Source organism: Truncatella angustata (assembly GCF_020726525.1).
Source record: "Truncatella angustata strain MPI-SDFR-AT-0073 chromosome Unknown BKA67scaffold_4, whole genome shotgun sequence".
Taxonomy (NCBI): Eukaryota; Fungi; Ascomycota; class Sordariomycetes; order Amphisphaeriales; family Sporocadaceae; genus Truncatella; species Truncatella angustata.
In genome coordinates this window covers 3,458,348-3,479,870 of record NW_025763384.1, presented here as the reverse complement: position 1 = coordinate 3,479,870, position 21,523 = coordinate 3,458,348, and the positions used below count along the sequence as shown (strand labels likewise).

The 21,523-nt window shown below is 51.6% G+C and overlaps 7 protein-coding genes across 7 annotated transcripts; 2 read left to right on the top strand and 5 right to left on the bottom strand.

The window, feature by feature from the left end:
- Nucleotides 1–120: 120 nt before the first annotated feature.
- Nucleotides 121–4,628, bottom strand: BKA67DRAFT_289412 (uncharacterized protein). The gene is made up of 6 exons (XM_046096003.1): nucleotides 4,487–4,628; nucleotides 2,714–4,352; nucleotides 1,162–2,543; nucleotides 752–1,112; nucleotides 576–690; nucleotides 121–522 (listed from the first exon to the last, which is right to left on the bottom strand). Exons 1-6 carry the CDS (start codon nucleotides 4,546–4,548, stop codon nucleotides 275–277), a joined length of 3,807 nt encoding a protein of 1,268 aa, XP_045959057.1. The 5' UTR covers nucleotides 4,549–4,628; the 3' UTR covers nucleotides 121–274.
- A 2,621-nt stretch (nucleotides 4,629–7,249) lies between these two features.
- On the top strand, nucleotides 7,250–8,041 carry BKA67DRAFT_659057 (Chloroperoxidase; the record flags this gene model as incomplete). Its single annotated transcript, XM_046107389.1, has 1 exon — nucleotides 7,250–8,041. One exon carries the CDS (start codon nucleotides 7,250–7,252, stop codon nucleotides 8,039–8,041), a length of 792 nt encoding a protein of 263 aa, XP_045959056.1.
- A 179-nt stretch (nucleotides 8,042–8,220) lies between these two features.
- BKA67DRAFT_536082 (HAD-like domain-containing protein) lies at nucleotides 8,221–9,074 on the bottom strand (the record flags this gene model as incomplete). The annotated part of the gene is made up of 2 exons (XM_046100105.1): nucleotides 8,221–8,809; nucleotides 8,866–9,074. The coding sequence occupies 2 exons, from the start codon at nucleotides 9,072–9,074 to the stop codon at nucleotides 8,221–8,223; spliced, it is 798 nt and encodes a 265-aa protein (XP_045959055.1).
- Nucleotides 9,075–10,390: 1,316 nt separating this feature from the next.
- BKA67DRAFT_592761 (GTP cyclohydrolase 1) lies at nucleotides 10,391–11,325 on the bottom strand (the record flags this gene model as incomplete). Its single annotated transcript, XM_046104866.1, has 3 exons — nucleotides 10,391–10,708; nucleotides 10,815–11,066; nucleotides 11,254–11,325. The coding sequence occupies 3 exons, from the start codon at nucleotides 11,323–11,325 to the stop codon at nucleotides 10,391–10,393; spliced, it is 642 nt and encodes a 213-aa protein (XP_045959054.1).
- A 990-nt stretch (nucleotides 11,326–12,315) lies between these two features.
- On the top strand, nucleotides 12,316–16,043 carry BKA67DRAFT_566206 (uncharacterized protein). The gene is made up of 2 exons (XM_046102865.1): nucleotides 12,316–14,815; nucleotides 14,915–16,043. The coding sequence occupies exons 1-2, from the start codon at nucleotides 12,425–12,427 to the stop codon at nucleotides 15,908–15,910; spliced, it is 3,387 nt and encodes a 1,128-aa protein (XP_045959053.1). The 5' UTR covers nucleotides 12,316–12,424; the 3' UTR covers nucleotides 15,911–16,043.
- A 1,348-nt stretch (nucleotides 16,044–17,391) lies between these two features.
- Nucleotides 17,392–19,664, bottom strand: BKA67DRAFT_566203 (asparaginyl-tRNA synthetase). Its single transcript, XM_046102864.1, has 3 exons — nucleotides 19,336–19,664; nucleotides 17,692–19,259; nucleotides 17,392–17,634 (listed from the first exon to the last, which is right to left on the bottom strand). Exons 1-3 carry the CDS (start codon nucleotides 19,414–19,416, stop codon nucleotides 17,508–17,510), a joined length of 1,776 nt encoding a protein of 591 aa, XP_045959052.1. The 5' UTR covers nucleotides 19,417–19,664; the 3' UTR covers nucleotides 17,392–17,507.
- A 477-nt stretch (nucleotides 19,665–20,141) lies between these two features.
- Nucleotides 20,142–21,148, bottom strand: BKA67DRAFT_536078 (uncharacterized protein; the record flags this gene model as incomplete). Its single annotated transcript, XM_046100104.1, has 2 exons — nucleotides 20,142–21,040; nucleotides 21,094–21,148. The coding sequence occupies 2 exons, from the start codon at nucleotides 21,146–21,148 to the stop codon at nucleotides 20,142–20,144; spliced, it is 954 nt and encodes a 317-aa protein (XP_045959051.1).
- Between the last annotated feature and the right edge of the window lie 375 nt (nucleotides 21,149–21,523).

Sequence of the window (21,523 nt, the reverse complement as noted above, 5' to 3'; positions counted from 1 at the left end):
GGTTAGGATACTTAGTCGGGTAAATCTCATCTCTTGTTATGATAGAACGAAATGAGTAAACGCTTCGTGTCTTCGTTACGCGTCATGGTTATAGTCCTCATGTTTCCAAATATGAATTGCAACTATGTATGTAGCTGCGTGCTGTCGTATGTGAACTGATTAAATCTTCTCGTTGTGCCATTGGAACAGTTGATATGAAATGAAGATCTTGTGCATCGACATAGCGTAGAATTGGGATCGATGGCTTCCAGACTTCCGAATCGATAATGGATCACTAAACTGTTGCCTCGCTTCTTGATGGTGAACTCATCCCTTTTTCTGCCAGGATCTCGGTCAGCTGTTTCAGGCGCACGGGTTTGGCCAAGAAGAAATCAACACCGCTGCCAAATGCTTCCTGCTGTGTACTAGCAGATGCCATTCCAGTAAGAGCAATGATCGTCGAACGCGGCAGGTCTCGCGCTTGCTCAAACTCCCGGATGCGCCTGGTCGCTTCCAAGCCGTCCATTACCGGCATAGAGATATCTATGATATGTTAGAGCGATTGTGGAAGAGAGGATCAGATACGAGGCAGGTACCCATTAAGATACAGCGGAAGTGACCCGGAGTCTCGGCGTAAGTCCCTAGTGCTTCAAGCCCATCTTGTGCACTTTTGTATGAGCGCTTCATCTTCTTCATGAAAGCTACGAGAATCTGTACGTTTTATCATTAGAACGATGTCAAGAAACGGAGTGGTGCCGCCTGCCAAACACACCTGGAGGTTGATCTTGTTGTCATCCACAATCAAGAAGCTTGTTGGAGCTTGTTCGCTCTCATAAGATTGATGTAATTCGTGGGTTGACGTGTTAGGCATTTGTGTGTCAATCGATTGCGTTGTACCAGACCCAACATGCTCCTCGTTGAGCGACATCTGCGCGAGGCTAAAGTGGAGCGGTGGGGCTGATGAAGGAGGTGCTTTGACTTCTGAATGTTCGGCATCGCTCCTCTGTGGGGGGATGTAGGCATCAGGCATTGACGTGACAGTTGCGTCAGCCGACGGCTCTAGCGAGGTAGTGAACTTCCCCCAACGTTCCATGGCTAATATTAATGCCTTCGAAAGCTTGTGAGGTCCGATTCTGCAAGCCAGGTTAGTTTGGTATGATTCAACATCGCAATATCACCTACGGTTGTGAAATACACTCGAAGAAATGGCCGCTTTCCCCAGTTCGGCGATTCTGGAGCAACTTCTGAGCGATGCTTCCATTCTGACATACGACAATGACTGGAGGTAGAAGTCCAGAGGGCTCGCTTGCCAAACCCTCCAGAGCTTGGTCACTGCATATTATGCAATCTGGCCGAGTATCCTCATCGTCCTCGGTCACAATTTCCAATCCTAGCCAAGTGTGACACATATCCGTTAGAATCTGTCGCTCGATCGGGGCTTGATGATTAGGAAGTCCCGCTGTGTCCCTTTTCTCCTTGAAGCCACGAAGACTCACTCTGAGCCCTCTCAGGAAGTCGGCGTTGGGGCCCAGATTACTGGGTTGGCCGCCGTCGAATTTTGTTGCTGGTAGAGGTAACGTGACTTGGAAACTCGTTCCCAGCTCGAGCTGACTTTCAACCGTTATGGACCCGTTCAGCAATGTGACGATCTGGTGGATGAGGCTCAATCCTAGGCCCGTTCCTGGTTGGAGACTGTCCTCTTGACTGAAAGGAGTGAAGAGCTTGTGGCGCAGAAAATCCGCCGTAATGCCCTTACCAGAATCAGTGATGGTGAGTACGAGATTGGTCCGGTGACGATTGCGTTTCAAGGGTACTTTGACCTGCCTCATCTTGATGTGGATATAGCCCTGATTGGTGTATTTCATGGAGTTGCCAAGAATGTTCATGATGATCCGCCTGAGTCCTCCAGGCTGGATATGACGGGTCCACGTTTCCTTTGCGTCGATGTCAATATAGATGGTCACACCACCAGTGGAGAACCGCGCTGCATCCCGGCCGTCTTGATAGGCATAAGGGTCCTGGTTGTACATGGATCCGGGCGTGGGTCCATGTTGGTCAGGTTGACCTATTCGCAGACGTTCATAACCAAATCCGGCGTAGACACTCTCAACGACTTCCTCGACCAAGACACCCAGGTCAACATCTGCCATGATGGGCAGCATCTTTGATTCAAAGGACTCCTGTTGCTCTCTTGAGCGGCCGCTGCGATTATGTTTTCTAGCTTTCTTCTGCTCTTTCGTCGATTTGACAAACCTGTTCATCTTGCTGAAATCCAGAAGATGTTCAATTACATCTAATAAAGTCCGCCCACATGATTCCATAGAGTTTAGGGCGTCTCCCTGGAATGCGTCGAGTTCAGTGTCCTGTATCAGCTCAATACCCGCCAGGACACCGTGTAATGGCGACCGGAGTTCATGGCTCAAAGACCCCAGTAGATCTGACTTCATCTTTTCGGATTGCGTAGCCTCTATATGATTGATCTCGGCCATGATGGTTGATCCGAACGCACGCAGGTAACTCACTTCTCTCTCCATTGTGAAGACTCGATCCGCGGTTTTGCTCCACTACAAGGTCTGGTTTTAGCATTCTGCTCTGGGTGCAGACGAGTCTCGGCATTTGCTTCTTGAGGCTTCCGCGTTTCAGTGTGCCCGATGGAACTTCGCGAGCAGGGGAGGATACCTGCACAAAGTAGTGCAAGATGAATGGGGAAATTAATCTGAAAGGGATTGCCTACCACGAACGCGCCTGCATGCCACCTCTCTTGAATGGGATCCCACAGCGGCACCATCATTACGCTCCGGGCTCCTTGAAGTATTGAGGAGAGAACATTGCCCTCCGACTGTCGCGACTGCGCAACATTTCGTTTGCGCACCTGCAGCGAGGCCTGTGCCTCGGCCCCTCCCGCTCCCGGGACTTGGTATTGATCTTCTTCTGAGTCGCCAGAGACAATCTCGTTATTGCTATCGAATCGGAAAGTCTTGCCGGCCGGGTATCGTCGGAGCAGGCTTCGCAGAAATTTTTGCGGAACATTAATCTGGGTGCGGTTGGATTTGCCGTCGATGCTTGAGGCATCAGTCGTTGAGAAGGCAAAGATTCTGCAAAATTTGGGCTCCTTTTCTTCTTCGGTTGCGCCTCCTTCGCCACCTGAAGTGTCGGGATGCGAGTCAGAGCTGGCAGATTCACTGTCTGCACCACGTGAAACCAGGCCACCGAAAGTGTTAACCATGGCGTCCAGGAATGCGACGCCTTCCACTTCGATTGATTCTCGGATGATGTTGGCGGCCTTTCCGAACGCCTCCCTGATCTCGGTTGTGTGGATCTCGTCCGCAAATGACTTGGTGGCGGCGCTGGCCACCGAGCCGGTCGAGGTCAGAGTGAACTTGGTCAGCGTGGTACCTTTGTCCGTCACCGACTGAGAGTTATCCTGCAAAGAGGCCGCTACGGGTTCTTCGCTTGGTGGTACGGGAGGTGGCGACGGGGATGACTCTCTTTCCTGTTCGAACAAGGGCTCCGGGTCCGTTTCGTGGTTGCCATGAAGTGGCGTGGACTCGGTGGTAAATACGGCGCGCGAAGACTCCCGAGCGCTTTCATCCAAGGCCAAGTCTCGGTCTACGTGGCTTTGCTGCAGAGTCTGCTGGTTCGCATTGAGTTTCCCTTCGGCATCACCTTTCTCGAAGGCTGCTGCGTGGGTGCCTCGCCACAGGTTCGATATGGTCGACTTACCCTCGACAAAGCTGCCGATGCCGCGGACCATACGCTCGCTTCTGGACGAGTTCTCGGCTGACCGTCGGAGCTCTAGGTGGCTCATGACAGCACACGACATATGTTGCAAAAACTCGACTTGTGACGAGTCTAGGCCGTCTCGTGGCTTGTCGTCGAAGATCCCCAAGGTGCCAATATTTATCCCTCTGGGTGTCCGCAGAGGTACACCGGCGTAAAAGCTGTTGTGCGGTCGGTCCGTCACGTCTGGCTTGTCTTTGTAGCGCTCGTCTTGGGCCAGGTCAGGTATGACGGTTACGGGCAAGGTCGCAGGCCCAAGCAGACCCGAGGTGGAAGGATCGAGTTCGCCGAGCGATGGATCGCCATCGTCGGTCAGCATATGTTCGCAGACGCGGCCGGAGCGAGGAAGGGCGGTGCAGCCGAGCCAGTAGTCGTCAGTCGCGGTGGCATTCGGGTTCAAGCTGCTGGAAGGAGTGCCTTCGGCGATGACGAACTGTCGTGTTTCGTCGAAGACGGAGATGAGGCATCGTGCGGCGTCGAGCCGAAGAGCGCCGAGCTGAGCAAATGCACTGAGGCTGGCGTCGGCAGAGGAAAGAGTGGCACGGCGATTTGAGGGACCTTGACTGTGAAGCGTACTGTCGGTGATATTGCAGCTTCGCGAAGGGACAAACATTAGTTTTTGAGTTTCTTTCCTTGTTTCCCAAAAAAAAAAAAAAAAAAAAAAAACTTTTCTTTCTCCTTTCTCCTTTCTCTCTCTCTCTCTTAACCAAGTTAAAGGCGCACATACAAGACGGTAGCATATTTCAGGACTTCCCTCTCACGGACGCGCTCGGAAACATGTCTGCTCATGATGCGAACGAAATGTCGATCATGCGCCGGGTAGCTGCAAATTCATAGCTGCGCGACAGGTGCCAGGAGGGAGTCGTCACGTAAGCATGGAATGAGAGCTCCCACTGGTTCTGGTGTGTTGTTGGGAGAAGAGGGTGAGGAGAGAGGGGCCCATCAAGATTCAATTGCCGTTGTTTGATTGCGCATGATGGGAAATCTGAAGAATGCCATCCAAGGAGGCCGACAGCGACGGTGGTCTAGACCCATGGCTGGAACCCACTAAGACTGAAGTGCTTCCAGCGCATTTTTGGTATTCTGGCATTTTGGCATTTTGGCAATTTTTGGGGGCCTTCTGTCCAGTCTTTCCGCCTTTCCTGCTGTTTCTCGCCAATCAGATACCGAGTCGCCACCCAGCCAGCAATCCGATAAGGCTAAGATCTACAGTAAGGATTGTGATCCCACACGTCCTGTTTTTTCTCTTCGATTCATCCATCCGGCCCACCTCAGAAAGCTAATCTCTGGTGCAGTGGAGGGCACACCACACACACACACACACATATATATTTGGTCTATAATACCGTCTCCGGTCTTGAACGTCCTTGGAAGTTATGTCTGTAACACTATGCTCTGGGATTGTTATGGACGGCTCTCGCTGAGCAACACCCGCCCCGCCCCCCACAAAGTATCCTCACGATGGTCTGATGCCAGGACGACGGCTGCGGCCGCCCTGACTTGATAAAGCTGGACAACACGGCGTCTGGGGTCACTTGAGGATTGAAAGTGGGGATTGGTACCATCTCCCCAGCACTATGTCCTCATTGATCCTTGCCAAGCGCCCCGCCTAGTGGAGAAATTAACAGGATTGTTACCACGGCGTGGGCGACAATGACATCAGGCCCCCCAGTGTTGCCAGTCTGCCAGCTGTGGCAAAGACTAGGAACGCTGGCTCGCACGGTTCCTGATGTGCCAGACTAGATGCTGGAAAACCTGTCTAGACATGCACCCAGGCAGCTGCCGGGCTCCCACTATTATAAACAGTAATGGTCGTACGACATATAAGTAACCCTGCTCTCTTGACGTCTGCGACAGTTTACCGGTGACGTCTTTTCCGCTCAAAGTCAGCCGCAAGTCGCTCTCTATCGTCGCGGCATCCAACTGGATGTTGAGCTCGATGAACTGGGCCCTTACCTCGTCAACTAATGCCAAACCTACTGTCAGAGATCTTTTTTCGTGAGCCGTGGGTGCTGCTCCACTTGCATCGCGTTTTTGCGCTTTGCGACTTATGAGGCGAAGGAGGCTGACGAGAAGGAGCATGGCGCTATGGAAGTCCAAAAGCATGAAAGTATGGCATCGGGATTTTTTGAGGTGAGCAGTGCTTTGTTGTCGCCTGCGCACTTGGCCGAACACACTTGCGAGAGCGGGCAAGAGTGAACGCATTACCAATGGCTTCTTATAGTCCTCGTCACGCCTGCCTTGTGTATATTCACATCCCCAATCGATCGTTGGGAGTTTGTAGCGTCTTAGCGTCGCGCTGGAACAACAATCGCCTCCTCTAGTTGAGATCAACTTAAAATTGGTTTATAGCCAATGACTGCGCCGACCTTCGAAAAGAACGCAAAGACACAACTTCGCTGAATCCCGGTCTGACACATAAGCGTTAAGCCTGCTTCTATTAACCTAGGGCATTTCCGGTTTGAATTTTGAACCGAGCTGACGGCACAATTCAGTGGGCCGGCAACAGCTCAACGATGCATAAACAGTACGCAGCCTATATGTTGCCGCAGCCCGTAGTCATGTTCTCACCTAAAGATTCCCTGAGACTAGACCAAGGTTAGTCGATCGCTGCGTGGCTACAGCGAGTGCTGATTCATTGGCCTACAAACAATACCCATGGGCCCATGTCGCATGAGTCAGAGTCTGGATGTTCAGAAAATCAGAGTCGTCGGAGGCCCAAGAGCCTTGCGCAACGAGCATAGCCTCGGCCGCTGGTGTAGATGACAACATCCCGTCTTCACCCCGCGATGCGGCCTGCACGCTGTCGGGCTGCTACTCAGGGTTAATACAATATGCTGATTCCCATGATCTCAGAACGTTGATGTTCCCCCATCTTCCTGCCTCGTCCGATGTAACACGATTGGAAATTCTCGGTTTGGCAGGTTGGTAGTTCGAGATATTTTGCAGCCCTGAACTTTTAATGGGCATAAGTGGCTGAGTGGCCTGCAAGATGCGAGGCACTCAGCTTCAGCTCCCCCAGTAAACCAAACACAAAGCCTGCAGAATACCAGACTCACCAATATCACATTTGAGATTCGTCATTGGCCAAATGAACATTGGCCCTGGTAATAAGCGATCATGGTCCCATGCGAAGGGCATAGCTTTCCGCTGACGTGAGTGAATCCACCGAAGAACCCTGGCGCTATTCTGACCACCGCTGCCGCCTAGGTTAGTTGCCTCGCACCGCGCCGGAGCCTTGTGATGCTCGCAGTATGGCCGCCACGAAGCGGCGTCATTGGAAGATGACAAAGGCATGGGTTGAAGCGAGGCAGTCACATGCTTTGCCTCGAGTGTCTTTGTGAAGATCCCTTCTTCTGTCGTTTTGCTCTTATTCTCTTCACTCTTTCTCTCATTTCGATCCCCAGCCGGCCCGAGACTTATCACCCACAGCGCGCTATTGACAGCCAACCAGTAGCGTATCTAGCCCACCGCCAAGCCCTCTCATTCAATGTCAGAATCAACAACTCTTACAAAGGGCGACTATTGCCCTGCAGGGCCCGATGATATTCGGAGTCCCTGTCCCATTCTGAACAGCCTTGCAAACCATGGTTACCTCCCACGCGATGGTCGCAACGCGCGTGTCAGCGACTTCACCTTGGCCATGAACAGGCTCGGCCTGTCGCATGCTCTGGGCGCAGCACTCAGCAATGCGATTTTCATCGAACGGGAGGCAGATGGGAAACCCAAACAACGCTCGTTCTTCGCGAAGATTTGGTATTACATTCGAAACCCCTGGGCTCTGGCTTTCTCCCGCTTTGGAGTTCGTAAGCCGGGCCAGGAGGATTCCGCCGGCAGGCCGTGCCTCAACCTGGACCAGCTGAGCACTCCTGGGGTCATTGAGCATGATATATCGCTTACCCGTCGCGATTATGCGCAGGGCGATAATCACACCAAGCAACCAGATCTTGTTGACGCATTGCTTGCATCTTCGTCTGATGGAAAGACCCTCACTGCTGACAACCTGGTGGGGTTTCGTCAGCGACGCACTGAGGAGCAGAAGGCAGCCAACAAACAGCTCAACCCGGCAGCTGCGGCAAATGGTATTGGATGGGGCGAGCTTGCGTTCGTTCTCGACGTGTTTGGCGATGGAAAAAAGGTCGATAGCGATCGTGTGCAAGCGATATTTTCGGAGGAGCGACTACCAGTCAAAGAGGGATGGACGAAACGCTGGTGGACGGTAGGAGTCGTCGAGTTGATCACTTCGTCTAAGAAAGTGAAAGCGATTGCGGGCGTCGCATAGGCTGATTTGCAGGGCCTCCCATTGACCATTGCCCATTTAGATATCGCGCATGAAGAAGGAAAATTTAAGCAGCAAGTTTGACCAGACATCAGAGTGTTCAACGGTCAATGTAAGTATATACTATTGGTAGACTATTAAACTAGAACTAGTCTCTTGTCTCCACCATCCAATTCACTATTCTAGGTTAGGCGATTGGCAACACCGTGGAGTCCACCGTTGCCGTAAGGTACCCATAAGTCCACCCAACCGTCCAAGCGGGCCTTTTCTATTTCGTCTCTGCTATATCGCTCTTCAAAGGGCCGCTCCACATAAAATGCCTTCAACCCGCATTTCTTGGCAGCCCATAGATCGCCAAGATGAGCCGCGACAAGCGCTACCTCATGAGGTTGCAGGCCAAGCTTTGCGACAGCTCCCTTATATACTGCCGGGTCCGGTTTATATGCTGTCCAAGTATCCGACCCCCAGATGTCGGTGTAGCCCAGATCGTTCCGGTCATTCAAAGCCTTGAGCAGCTGCACAGACCCATCTGACAAGGTGACGACCGGCCCATGCTTGGCCAGACGCGCAATCGCAGCAGCTGAGTCTGGCCAGGCATCAAGCTTATGCCACAAGAAGACCAATTCCTCGAGCTGGTCCGGTGTCCAAAGTCCCTCAAACTTGTACTCGGGGATCATGAGCCTCAACGTACGCCTATGGACTTCTTCCTGGAGCAGGAAATCGGTGACTCCGGGCTGCGCTGATTGTGCGAAGTGGATATATCTAGTATACCTGCGTATCAAAAGTCAATAGAGTAGTCGTGCATGATACATCTCGAAGCAACCTACCATTCAGTAGCGAACCACTCCCAATCAGTATGCGTCATGTTCTGTACGCGGGCGACGAGGCCAGGCGCATCGTCAGACGTGCCTTTGGCTGATACTGCAGACTTCGCTGCGGATGCGAGGCCTAGAGCCAGACTTTGGCGCCAGTTGACCACGGTGCCAAACACATCGAAAACGAACGCTTTTGGTGCTTGCGCTTTAGACTGCGTCATATCTTTTCCTTTCTCTAAAGAACTGGCAATTTGACGGATAGGAAAATTCAATAAATATTGCCGCCTTGGGAATATATAGCTGATATGCACGTCTCGCTTGGACTGACTACATGTCAGTTGAAGGGCGCCGTTCGCATCCCCCCGCAATTGGAGATCCCCGCGTCACAGCATGTCGCCATGATATGTATCTACCCTATCTATTTTCTTCCCGTCCGTAAAGTAGAATCAGGTCTGCCGACAGGTTCAAAAGCCAAATGAAAAGTATTCATTCTTAGCTTTTAGTTGCTGGGGAGAGGCAAGTATGGTGCATCGCGTGCAATCAATTCGTCTCGTCGAGTGTTCGTCGACGGTCATCAAATTGTTTTGTAGGCAACTCATCATGCTTACAGCGTCAGAATATTGTATCTCACTAACGGGGGAAGCAATACCTATTACCCCTTATTAGACAACTCATGATATCGATCCTCGATCAAGCTCTGCCCATTGATGTGGAGGTAGAACTGGAGAACTAACCGACATTCTTTCAAACGCTCATAGGGCAGCCAGTGGGTTTTCAACCAACCTTTTAATCGTCCATGTATAACCATGTGTAGGTAGTAAATTATATACAACTATTAAAGAGCACTAGCTCTTATTTTTAAAATAAAATAAACACCTATTCATTACTTTTCATTAAAGAGATTATATACTCGAAACCTCAAATGAACAACTAATCTAACACAGGCTTTCGCTCTCCACCGATACCATGTTTAGTTCCGCTCAGATATTTCCTATCGCTTGTGGTACCTGGTCACTCTTGTGTATTTGTAGTTCTTATTTTCATAATACTAAAGAATGATGGTATCTACGATGGAACGACTTTACTATACAATTTTAATCAATCACTAAGTCATTTCAGCTTGTCTTTCTAACGCCATTCATAGAATCTCCAAAGGATATAGCCTTACTAAGTCTCCACGGGGGATCAAAGAAAGTATTATCATTGTTGTGCCTATGAAATGATCATTTGTCATTGCTTCTCATGTATACGTTCAAGGGACCGGGACTTCCAGGCGATAAACCAAACGCTTGGGAATCTGCTGAAGATCCCCTAGCATAGAACATAGCCTATATACACGTACAGACTGAAACATTAATGGTTGGATTTGCCCGAGACTCAACTAGATTGGCTTGCTTTGACAATCCGTCATGGATGACATACCTACAACGTTTCGTTTTTGGGCCGGCAAAAACAACTTAAGTGGATCTCATATTGTCATATGTCGTACACTATGTATCAAAGGAGATTGTACCCAGTCGCAACAATAACAAAATGATTAGAGATGACGTCTCTGTCCCAGGCCGAGCAGAGTATAGAACTTCCGTTGCACTTCTAGGTCATGTTCCAGCGAACCAGTCATGCTTTGAGTGACTGTCACGGCCCCCGGCTTCTGTACGCCTCTCATCGCCATACACATATGCGTACATTCCACGACCACCGCAACACCCTTTGGACTAAGCAACTCGTCTATGGCTGCTGCAACCTGGTTTGTCAAGCGCTCCTGCACTTGAAGCCGGCGCGAGTATATCTCAGCGATTCGCGCAAGCTTTGACAATCCGAGCACCCGACCATTCGGAATGTACCCGATATGTATCTTGACGTTTTCATTCATGTTAGCTTGTGAATGTGTACCGAGCAGCAAGATGCAAAGACCTTATGTAATAATAACTGAAACGGCGGGCGGGAAGGGTGCGACCTACCTTTCCGGTGAATGGCAGCATGTGATGTTCACAGAGACTAAAGATATCAATGTCTTTGACGATGACGATCTCGTGAGTGTCGACGGTGAAAATCGCATCGTTGACGACCTCCTCTGTACTCTCCGAATACCCCTTGGTGAAGAACCGGAGCGCTTCAGCGTATCGCTCAGGTGTCTTCAACAGACCCTCACGATCTGGATCCTCGCCGATTTGACACAGAATCTTTCGCACTGCTGCTGCTGCGGGGGAGCCCTGGGATGACACCAGGGCTCTTTGGCTCGTCAACGAGTCAAGCTGTGGTTGCAAGGCGAGCCCTGGGTGCGAAGCAGCTGAGTATCAACCGAGGTTAGACTTGGAACCTCGCAATGTATGTGAGGATGAACCTACACTGTGCGTCCGTGTCACACATTACAAGTTCTTCGGCGGGAGTCGCCTTTACCAACGAAGATCTACGGCCATTATTGTTTCCATTGACCAAGATTGTGGATGTGGAACTTGGTTTGGTAGACATAATGTACAATTGCATGCGTAGAGCTCTCGTACGTAATCTCGTTGAGTTGATGATGGTGGTTCGACAACGATGGGGCTGAGGTGCACTTTGGAAAAAGGCTGTAGGGTATTGATATGGATTACATATAACAGTGATAGAGTATGACTTTTGTGTACCATTGAGATTATCTGCAGGCGTCGAGTTATTATCGTACAGCTTCTTGAATCACAGCCTGGAAGTCTAAGTCAGTGGGCAACTATATATACAACGCTTTGAGTCTGCCTAATGTGTTGCAATCACCAAATATTTCGCTCATTTCCTGATCACATTTGGCCCATGACGTCTCCTGTAGGAATAGGAATAAAATCGAACTTTGAAGAAGTAAAATCTGATTGATACGCCTTTTACGACCCCGAGGGTCCTCCCGCATTGCATGACAGGTATATGCATGTATGTGGACGGGCAAAGTGCATTCTTGCCGCACAACGTAGTCCTGATTCGCCAGTACTCACTCCCAGAGACGTGGCTTGGATCGGATCCGGGATATGGCGAATGCGAATTGACATTATACATTAGGCTCCGACCTGAAACGTCCTGTCCTGCATCCATCCTGCCTTATGTTGGAGGCCCACCATGGTATGCGTTGTCATGTGTCCTTACCATCACATATATTCTTCACCGGTCAGGGGGCTTACGTACGAATGGACTTTCGTATATGCATCATGGATTGCTATCTGGGTTCTGTCACGCTGGCAGGCTATCTAATGCGCACTGGCTGTTTCTGGGCACAGCAAACACGTCAGTAGCCGCCCACCGGTCAGAAAAATAACGCGAAGCTACGATAGAACTGCACTTTGGTCGTAACATGCCACGTATATTGCTCCTCTGGTCTATCATTAATAAGACTTCGGCTAAATGACGTTTACCACTTGTTGTTTGAAATATATGGTTTTGACACTCTCACCTTTAAATTTGGATTGCAAAGCAAAACTACAAATATTTACAATCAGCGGGACTGCTCACTCACGTAGACCGTCAACCACCAAGAGGTTTCCAACGGTTAACACAGTCGCCAACTGCTTCCAAGCCCATTAGTTTTTACCTCCTATGCCGCACTGCAATGGCTACTCTCGACTCCCTGAAGTTAGCACTCAGAATGGAAGCAACGACACCTTCCGCCAAGCAGGCGTTGTCGGACACACAGTACAACGCTGGCTTCAACACGTTGGTGCAGGGCTCAGGATGGAGAACATACCAAGACTTCATTATTCCACAGCTATCCAAGCTGCTGACACTTTTCTTTGACTCACCCACCAATATTTCGGTGCTAGAAATTGGACCTGGACAGGAGAGCGTACTGGGACATTTGCCAGGTCCTCTGAGACGGAAGATTAGCAGATACGTCGCTTTTGAGCCCAACCTGTTATTTGCTGCAAGGTTGGAGGAGTCATTATGCTTGCACCCAGAAGCTGATTCCCCTCTGCCTTGCTTGGAAAGCCCGGCCGATATCCACCGAGCCCCTTTTGTTGGGGACATCAAGGCAGCAAACGGGACTAACACCAACACAAGTGATGGCGGCGACAACTTTGATGTCATCTTATTCTGCCACAGCATGTACGGCATGAAGCCTAAACGAAATTTCATAGAGCAGGCACTGGAAAAGCTTGTCAAGCTGCCAAAACCTGGAATCGTGGTAGTTTTTCATCGCGACGGGAGTTTGCACCTCGACGGACTGACATGCCATCAAACATCCTCCTTCCCTACTGGGATGATTAGCGTGCCAGATGACGACGAAATTCTGGACTCGTTTGCATCGTTCATTGCAGGATTTGTCCCGAAGGATGCATATGTGTACAAGGCTCTCAAAGTTGAGTGGCGTAAGATTTGCCGCGCCTTGGGCTGTCATGTGAAAGCCCACCCAGATCGTCTTTTATTCAGCTCGCCCGAACTCGTGGCTGTTTTTACCCAACATGCGACCGCATTGTCACGACTGACAGCACAAGTGCCATTGGTGAAAGGCGATAGGATGGTCAAAAGTCGAGAGGCTCGCCTCCACCATCCCGCCTCGACGGTCAGACCGACAAAGGTCCATCACATTCAACAGTGTGTTTTATGGGCCCTGGAGCATAGAGTTAGTCTGACAATTATCGGTGGGGGTCACAGCGGCCATTGCCTCTGGCCCAACGTCGTCTCAGTAGATATGAGCGCCTTCGGTCAAGTATACGTGTCCCCGGCTGTTGAGGATGGAGGAGAATCTGGTTCTTGCCCTGATAGTGGTATGTTGGTTGTCGCTGAAGCCGGCTGCAAGACGGAAGATATCGTCCGTAAGACCATGGCGGCGGGCGTGACAGTGCCCCTGGGGGCGCGTCCAAGCGTGGGTGCAGGGCTATGGCTACAAGGCGGCATTGGACATCTGGCGCGGCTCCATGGGCTTGCGTGCGACAGCATCATAGGTGCCGTGATTGTCAGCGTTGAAACGGGCCAGGTTCTCTATTTCGGATGCGTCCCAGCCCGGCATCGACCGGCTGGTGCAGTGCGCCCCGACAATGAAGCCGATCTGTTATGGGCAATAAGAGGCGCTGGGACAAACTTTGGCATCGTGATTAGCGTGACTTTCAAGGCCTATTCAGCTCTGAACTTTTCAGTTCGCAACTGGGTTCTCCCGCTGATGAATGAATCCGAGGTGCGGCACAGGCTGAAAGATTTTGATCAACTCATCGCCAAAGAGTTGCCCCGGAACTGTTCTGCAGACGCATATCTTTATTGGGACGCCAACCAGGTACATCTTGGCGTTACCATGTTCGAATCCTCTACAAGCAGACGCGCCTCTGAGACACCCATGGCTGTGGTCGAAATACTTGGGGCCGAAGACAATCATAACGTCGTGGATAGTGTTGGTTTGTTCGACACTGAAATGTACATATCTGGGATGCACGGCGGGCACGGTGGCGGTAAAACCTCTTCGTTCAAGCGATGTTTATTCTTGAAAAGCATCGGGGAGAAGAACGTCGCCGACAGATTAGTGGCGGCTATTGAGACTCGACCTTCACCATTCTGCTACCTGCATCTGCTGCAAGGCGGCGGAGCGATCACCGACATGGCTGCCGACACCACTGCATTCGGCTGTCGGGACTGGGACTTTGCCTGTGTCGTCACTGGTGTGTGGCCCCGAGATCAAGATGAAACCGAAGCCGCTCGAGCTGCTGTGCAGTGGGTGTACAATGTCGCAAAGAACTTGTTGCCCGTGAGTACCGGAGCTTATAGTGCTGACCTCGGGCCACACCCCAGGGATGCCGCATTAGCAGCTCAAGCTTTCGGGCCAAATAGGCCTCGGCTGGCCCGTCTCAAGCATACTTTAGACCCATACAATGTGCTAGCTTACGCCTGCCCGCTTCCAAGACCACCGATGAAACAGAAGCTCATCATTCTCGTCACCGGCGAAAGCGGCGTCGGCAAGGACTATTGCGCCAGCATCTGGGTTACAATATTCAACACGTGCTCCCGAGCAAATCTAACGGCACGCGTGGTCAGTATTAGCGATGCGACTAAGAAAGAATATGCGACAGCTACCCATGCGGACCTGAACCGCCTTCTTGGGGATCGTGCTTACAAGGAGCAACACCGGCCAACGCTGACAGCATTTTTCCAAGACCAGGTGCACCAACGGCCCAAGCTGCCAGAGGAACACTTCCTAAAATTAGTACACGAAAACGTGGATGTGGACGTGTTGTTTATAACTGGAATGAGAGACGACGCGCCGGTCGCAACCTTGTCGCATTTGGTACCAGAGAGCCGGCTGCTCGACGTTCGTGTTGAAGTTAGTGGAAGAGCACATTGGGTCCGCTGGGGATACAATGACGGCGATGACCCTGGCGACAAGAGCAAAAACAGTAACATCAATGCTGATGGACCAAATCCGTGTATCTCGCACTACCGACCGAGTCTCATCTTCGATAATAACACAACTGGAAAGGAGGCGGTAGAACATTTCGCCGAACATTGCCTGCTGCCCTTTTCCCACGAGGATTTGCAGCGACTGGCTGATATGGTACGTCCGATACCCGATTTTCCACGCCCAGGTATCGAGTTTCGCCACGTGCTCGATATCTGCCAGCAGGTGGGGGGTCTGGCGCTATGCACATCTCTGCTCCAAACTCACTTTAGCGGTGACTGGACCAAAGTTCAGGCCATAGCCTGTTGCGAGGCCGGCGGCTTTATCTATGCATCGGCGTTGGCCCTACGGGTCGATGTACCCTTGATGCTAGGCCGCGAAGCTGGAAAGCTCCCTCGTCCTACCGTGTCCGTCGCAAAGTCCCCGTCGCATATTTCGTCGTCGGCATCCCCCGATTCGAAAGAGAAGAGGGTTGAAATGAATCGGAACGTGATTCCCAGAGGCGGGCCGGTGGTGATAGTGGATGATGTGCTTGCCACAGGAAAGACGCTTTGTGCGGTGCTGCAGCTATTAGTTGAAGCCGGTGTTCGTGCCCGGGATATGAGCATCATGGTCGTAGCTGAGTTCCCTGTTCACCGTGGCCGGGAGTTGTTGCGCCGGCGGGGCTTCGGCGAGGTCGATCTGCAAAGTCTTTTGGTTTTCGATGGCGCTTAGGAGACGGAGATTATTCTGGAATCTTATTTTCCAAATTGAGGTGATGCCAAAGTTTATGAGTTATGGATGACTTGGATGACTTGATGGTTTTATCTGTCGTTTGTCCCGGCGAATATGCACCGATTGTCCCCCCTTTTATACCAGACAAGCAGTGTGCATCCACAGTTACAGTTCCAGTACTTTTGCAGTCTGCCCCCGCCATCAGCTGTACTTGTAGTGAGTGAGTGTTGTTATGCCAATATATACATGCGTAGGTGAATACGGGCAACAGAGTCGAAGCAAGTTCGGTTCCTTGCCTTCGGCATGACCATTCCCATTTTGAGAATCTACTGCACGAAAATCTCGTGAATCTACATTGGAGCAACATCAAAATGAGGTAGTCCATTAGTAACGATATCGTATATAATAGTGATATTGGGGAAGCTCGTCGACACAATCCAGAGAGCATTATCCTCGAGATGAGATCCAGCTTCGATAGCAAAGCAGGTTTACCGATACTTGATATATTGCCTAATCAGCTGTTTATATGTCAATCACGTCCACTAGAGCATTTGTAGCCTGACCTCTCTCACAAACAAGTTCACGAGCGCGGTTAGAAGTTAGAGTTGGAACTTGGGCGTAAGGGAACCTTGGAAGGTTGTCAGCGTCCCGGCGACCAAGAGAATAATACATGGGAACGGCGTTCCAAGTTCCAGTATGGTCTTCTAGGTCATTGGCCACCATGGCCAACGTTTCTACACCCAATTCCTTCGGCGAATCCGTCCAGAGCTCCCGCGGATTTAACCAAAGGCGCGAAGATAAGCTGGCTATTCAGTGTAATGCCCATGCTTAGACCTATCGCATATTTTACGCACATGGTCCCATGATAGCTGTTCTGCTGATGAACCGGTGGGCCATGCCTGTCGAGAATGAAGGGTAGCGTCGGAAGGTGCTCTGCTGGAGAATGAATTCCTGTCATTCCACTTTTTCTCTTGTCTTTCGTTTTCCAACGCATACTTAAAGGTTGCACCTGCCCTATATTGGATTCGGGGATAGCGAACATTGTTCATTAAATTCTTCGGAGTATTAATAACCCATTGTGTTGCCGGCTGTCAGTCTAACTTTAGAGCCTGCTCGGCGTCGCCCAACGTTACGACAGATGGCTCATGTGACGCCAACGGTAAAATATGTAAAGCCTCAAATTTCGGAGATAGCTGCTCGTCCAATGGTATCTGCGGAGGGACGACAGCGGTCCCGGTAGTATCTCGACCGATGGCCGATGTGGGAGTGTGAATGGCAAAACGTGTGTGGGATCTGGGTTCGTAAATTGTTCCTCGCTTACTAGCTACTGCGAGAGTATCAGGACTCACTGTGGTCAAGGACACATGTCACGGATCTGATACAAAAGTTGGCCATGTTGTAGCCGCGACGAGAGAAAGAAAGAAAGAAAGGCGTGAGAACTATCGACGCGACAATTTGTATTGGCAGCGTGGCGAATATTGCACAGATTGATTGCAGTAAAAATTCATTGGTCAACTTGCATCTGGTTGTCTATTTGTGTCTATGTTTAGAGATCATCTTTAACAGCTGCAACCTGATTGTCTAGCTCGAAAACTGCCTAAGGTTTGCATCGACCCATGAAGCGAGGGTACAAGCAAGTAGTGCGGACAGTGTGCTGGTTAGCGATCCAAGCAAGGAAACGTTCAAGACCGAGACCGTATCCGCCGTGAGGAGAGGTACCGTACCTGAGAAGAATTGTCAGTAAAGCCATACGGCGAGGGCGAGTGAGAATATAAACTTACTTTCTCTGGTCCGTGTACCAGTAGTAGTCCTTGGAATCGATACCTTGGTTCTTGTATGCTTGGAGAAGCTCGTCGTAGCCCTCCATTCTCATGGAGCCACCAACGATTTCACCAACGCCAGGCATCAAACAGTCCACACTCTCAGTGACACGAAGATCGGCAGGATCCTTCTTCATGTAGAAGGCCTTGATCTCGACAGGGAAGTGGGTGAGGAAGATTGGCCTGTTGATAGCATCGGTCATCTTGCGCTCGGCAGCCTCCGCGATATCATCACCGAAGACGTGAGGGTTGCCCTCCTCGTTGGGAATAGGGGGGTCCTGTTGGTTGAGCCAATCGATGGCATCGGTGTACTTCATGCGCAGGAAGGGACGCGACGGCTTTTGGAAAGTAGGGTTGAGTTCCTTCAGATAGGCGGCAATGGTGGGGTTGGCGAGCACGATGTCGATAACACGGCAGATGACCTCTTCCAGATGCTCGAGGAGGTCTGGGAACTCGATAAAATCCAATTCGGCCTCGACGTGCGTGTACTCGGACAGATGGCGACGAGTCAAAGACTTCTCGGCACGGAAGGACTTCTCGATACAGTACACATCTCCCAGGCTGGGCAGGACGGTCTCGAGGTAGAGTTGGGATGATTGGGTCAGGTAAGCGGCCTCGTCGTAGTACGGGGCACTGAAGAGAGTGGCACCACCCTCGACCTGCGTCTGCACCAGGGCCGGGGGCGACACCTTGGTCAGCTCCAGGTCGTCGTAGACCTTCTGGAAAGCTCTCTCGACAGCGGCTCTGATCTTCATGAGAGACGAGGCGTTGTCTCCGCGGAGCACGAGGTGACGCTGGTCGAGCATTTGAGGGTCCCACTGGTTCTGCTGGGACGATACCCTGTTGGTGATGGCGTCGTGGTCGCTGGGGGACGCACCCAAGACCTCGTAGTAGTCGACGTGAAGCTCCCTGCCGTCGGGGGCACTTGCGCCCTCGGGGATCTTGCGCAGCTCACCGTATAGGGCCAAGGAGGTGCCCTGGGCAAAGGTCAGAGCATCATAGTTCTTGGTCAGGTCGCCAGCCTGAAGGACGCACTGCAGGTGTCCGTATCCGTCGACCAAGGTGATGAAGGTGGCTTGCTTCTGTGCCCTCAGCCTGTGGATCCTGCCCAAGACCTTGACTCTGGTGCCCTTCTTCTCGCCATCGCCCAGCTCGATATCCTTGCGTCCGATCTTGATCTTGAGGGGTTTGGGGAGGGATGAGTCCTGCTTCAGGACGATCTTCTTTGCGTCTTCGAGGTTGGCGAGACGGGCGAGCTTTTGCTTCTCCTCGTCGGCGGCGGCCTGTGCCTGCTTCTGGAGCTTCTTCTTGTGTGCACTGAGGGCGCCGTCGGCCTTCTTGATGGCGCTCTTGGCGGGATCCCTCCACTGCAGGCGCACAGAAGGGTCTTCACCCTCGGCGACGGGGCCGGTGGTGGATGCGCGAACCTGGTATCGGGGGGCGGGCTTGTCGATGTTCTGGATGTAGGCGTGGGCGAGGGACTTGTAGGGCTTGGCGTTGGAGCCATCGGCGGTGTCGTCGTCCACGCCCTGGAGTGTACATCAGCAATTGCAATTGCAATATTTGAACATATTGAAATGGGGGTGGGGGGTTTTGGGCACATACAACGTCTGTATCAATGTAGACATTGTCGCTGCCGATAACGGCGTCCTTGACGCGCTCGGCGAGATCTGAGACTGTGGCCATGGTCGCGTTTCGCAGTGATGTCGACTGACGGCTGCCGAGTGTGGTCCTGAATTCGGTCGGTCGAGATGTCGTCCTGAATTATCTTGATGCTGCCAGCAGTTGACACACTTTTGTGGTGTTGCGGGGCAATGGATTGGGAATTGTGTGGCAACGGAGGCGGACAGCCAGCAAATGGTGGGGTTAACCGTGAAATCAATTTAATTCGGTTTTATTCAGCTTCAATTCAATTCAGTTCGACTCTGCAGTTCTGGGGCCTTTGCATGTACTAACTCAACTTGAATCGCTTCTATTTGATGGCGGATTGACTGGCCATGCAATGACTCACCTTTCTCTAATCTGTATGTAGTAGGAACCCAGTCATTGCACAAGCCCCGAACTGCGGCCAGCGACGAGGCCCAATCTTTACTTCCTGTCTTGTCTCTCTTGTCTTGTCTCACATGCTCTTATCAGCCATCCACCGCTTATCGGACATGTGAATGTCGTACAACACAATAAAGTATACAAGGATCAAGCGTCTGTCATGGTCATGTTGGCGTGTCGCAACCGCTGTAGAACCCAATGAGTGTTTCCCTTTCACCTTCAATTACAATTTGGCTCGTTCTGCTTGAGGAGCCCGATGTTGGCGACAGCCGTTGGTCTACGGTATTGCGAGGCACCCGCTGGCTGCTATTCGCTACTACTTGCGACGTCAGAGTCAACGCCCCCATACATGGGTCAAGAGCCCATCACTTGATCAAAGGCTCAGGCCCCCCCATGCCCTTCACCTTCAACGCCTCGATCAACGCCTCTTCTGCACCAGCGAAAAGGTCCGGCACGCCTTCCATGCCCTCATTGAGATAAACCCTCTCAAATGGCACCTCGCGGACATTCACTCGAGAGTCTTCCACCGTACCCACCAGTACGACCTCAACAATGTTTCCATCACCATATTGCGGCTTCTGCAATATGTCCAAACAAACCTCGGCACACTGTTCCGGTTGCAGATACATCCTCGGGTCCGTCAACCGGTCACTGGTGTAGTCCTGCTGGAGCAGCGGCGTATACACCCCGCCAGGGCAGATGCCCGCAACACGGATGCCAAAAAGCTTTCGCAGTGTCCCCAGGCTCCTGGCGAACCCCATAATCGCCGCCTTGCTGGCTTCGTAGAGTGGCGTGTGAAGGGAGGTTATGTAGGCCGCCACGCTGATTACGAAGAATAGGTTTCCCTCGATCCCCTTGTGTCTGTTCTCGATCCAGTACTCGATCGCGATTTGCGATAACCGGATGGGACCCAAGGCATTGACCGAGAAGGTCTTGTAAACTCCCTTCTCGGAATTCGCGTCGTCTTGCGCGACGGTCGACCGACCTGGCGGGTTCCAAAAGGTAGACGAAGGAGGCTCATAGATGCCTGCGCCGTTGACGACAATGTCAATGCGGCCGAATGCTTCCAGAGTTGCGTCCCAAAGCGTCGTGATGTTCGCCCAGTTACCAATGTCCGTCTTATGGAAGAGTGCCTTGATCGACCCAGGTTCTGCTCCCGTGTAGGTGGACAGGAGTTCCTCAGCTTCGGGTCGAAGGCGCAGATCTGCGATCATCACGGAGCAACCGGCCTCGAGAAGAAGCGTGACCGTCACATAGTTGATACCTGATGTGTCTGTTAGCACTTGGAGTCCTTGTTGGTGGTACGCCTTGACCAACCTGATCCACCACCAGTGACGATGGCGTATTTCCCCTGAAGATTGTACGCAGACATGGTAGATACAGTGTCGACTGGAAAAGCTTAAGTTTGAACTTGGTTGCATTCGGCAGCAAGGAGGTTATCGGGAAGTCGAGGACGGCAAGACCTTAACAGCGGGTATGCTCTTATTGATGCACGCACTCCAGATTTTCGCTCGCATGTGAGGGGGCCACGGATGCACCGGGGAAGGGATACAGCATCCCATTCACATGGGGTGACATGTGGCAGATCCTTATGCTGCAGTTTACACCTTCGTAGTCCAGCAGTTCGGACTCTCGGGCGTGGAGTTTCGGGGGTGGAGCTCTGGGCATCCAGAGACAAACCTGTGTGTACTGTACAGAGTGTGCCATCATCTATAGTGCTTTCCGACAGCATGTCAATTATGGCGGC

Coding starts and splice junctions, on each gene's coding strand:
- BKA67DRAFT_566206 (XM_046102865.1), top strand. CDS start 12,425: ATGGCTACTCTCGACTCCCTGAAGTTAGCACTCAGAATGGAAGCAACG. Junction 14,816..14,914: donor ACACGTGCTCCCGAGCAAAT/CTAACGGCACGC, acceptor GATCGTGCTTAC/AAGGAGCAACACCGGCCAAC.
- BKA67DRAFT_289412 (XM_046096003.1), bottom strand. CDS start 4,548: ATGAGCAGACATGTTTCCGAGCGCGTCCGTGAGAGGGAAGTCCTGAAA. Junction 4,353..4,486: donor CTGAAATATGCTACCGTCTT/GTATGTGCGCCT, acceptor CCCTTCGCGAAG/CTGCAATATCACCGACAGTA. Junction 691..751: donor ACAACAAGATCAACCTCCAG/GTGTGTTTGGCA, acceptor TAAAACGTACAG/ATTCTCGTAGCTTTCATGAA.
- BKA67DRAFT_566203 (XM_046102864.1), bottom strand. CDS start 19,416: ATGGCCACAGTCTCAGATCTCGCCGAGCGCGTCAAGGACGCCGTTATC. Junction 19,260..19,335: donor TCTACATTGATACAGACGTT/GTATGTGCCCAA, acceptor TGTACACTCCAG/GGCGTGGACGACGACACCGC. Junction 17,635..17,691: donor TGGTACACGGACCAGAGAAA/GTAAGTTTATAT, acceptor AATTCTTCTCAG/GTACGGTACCTCTCCTCACG.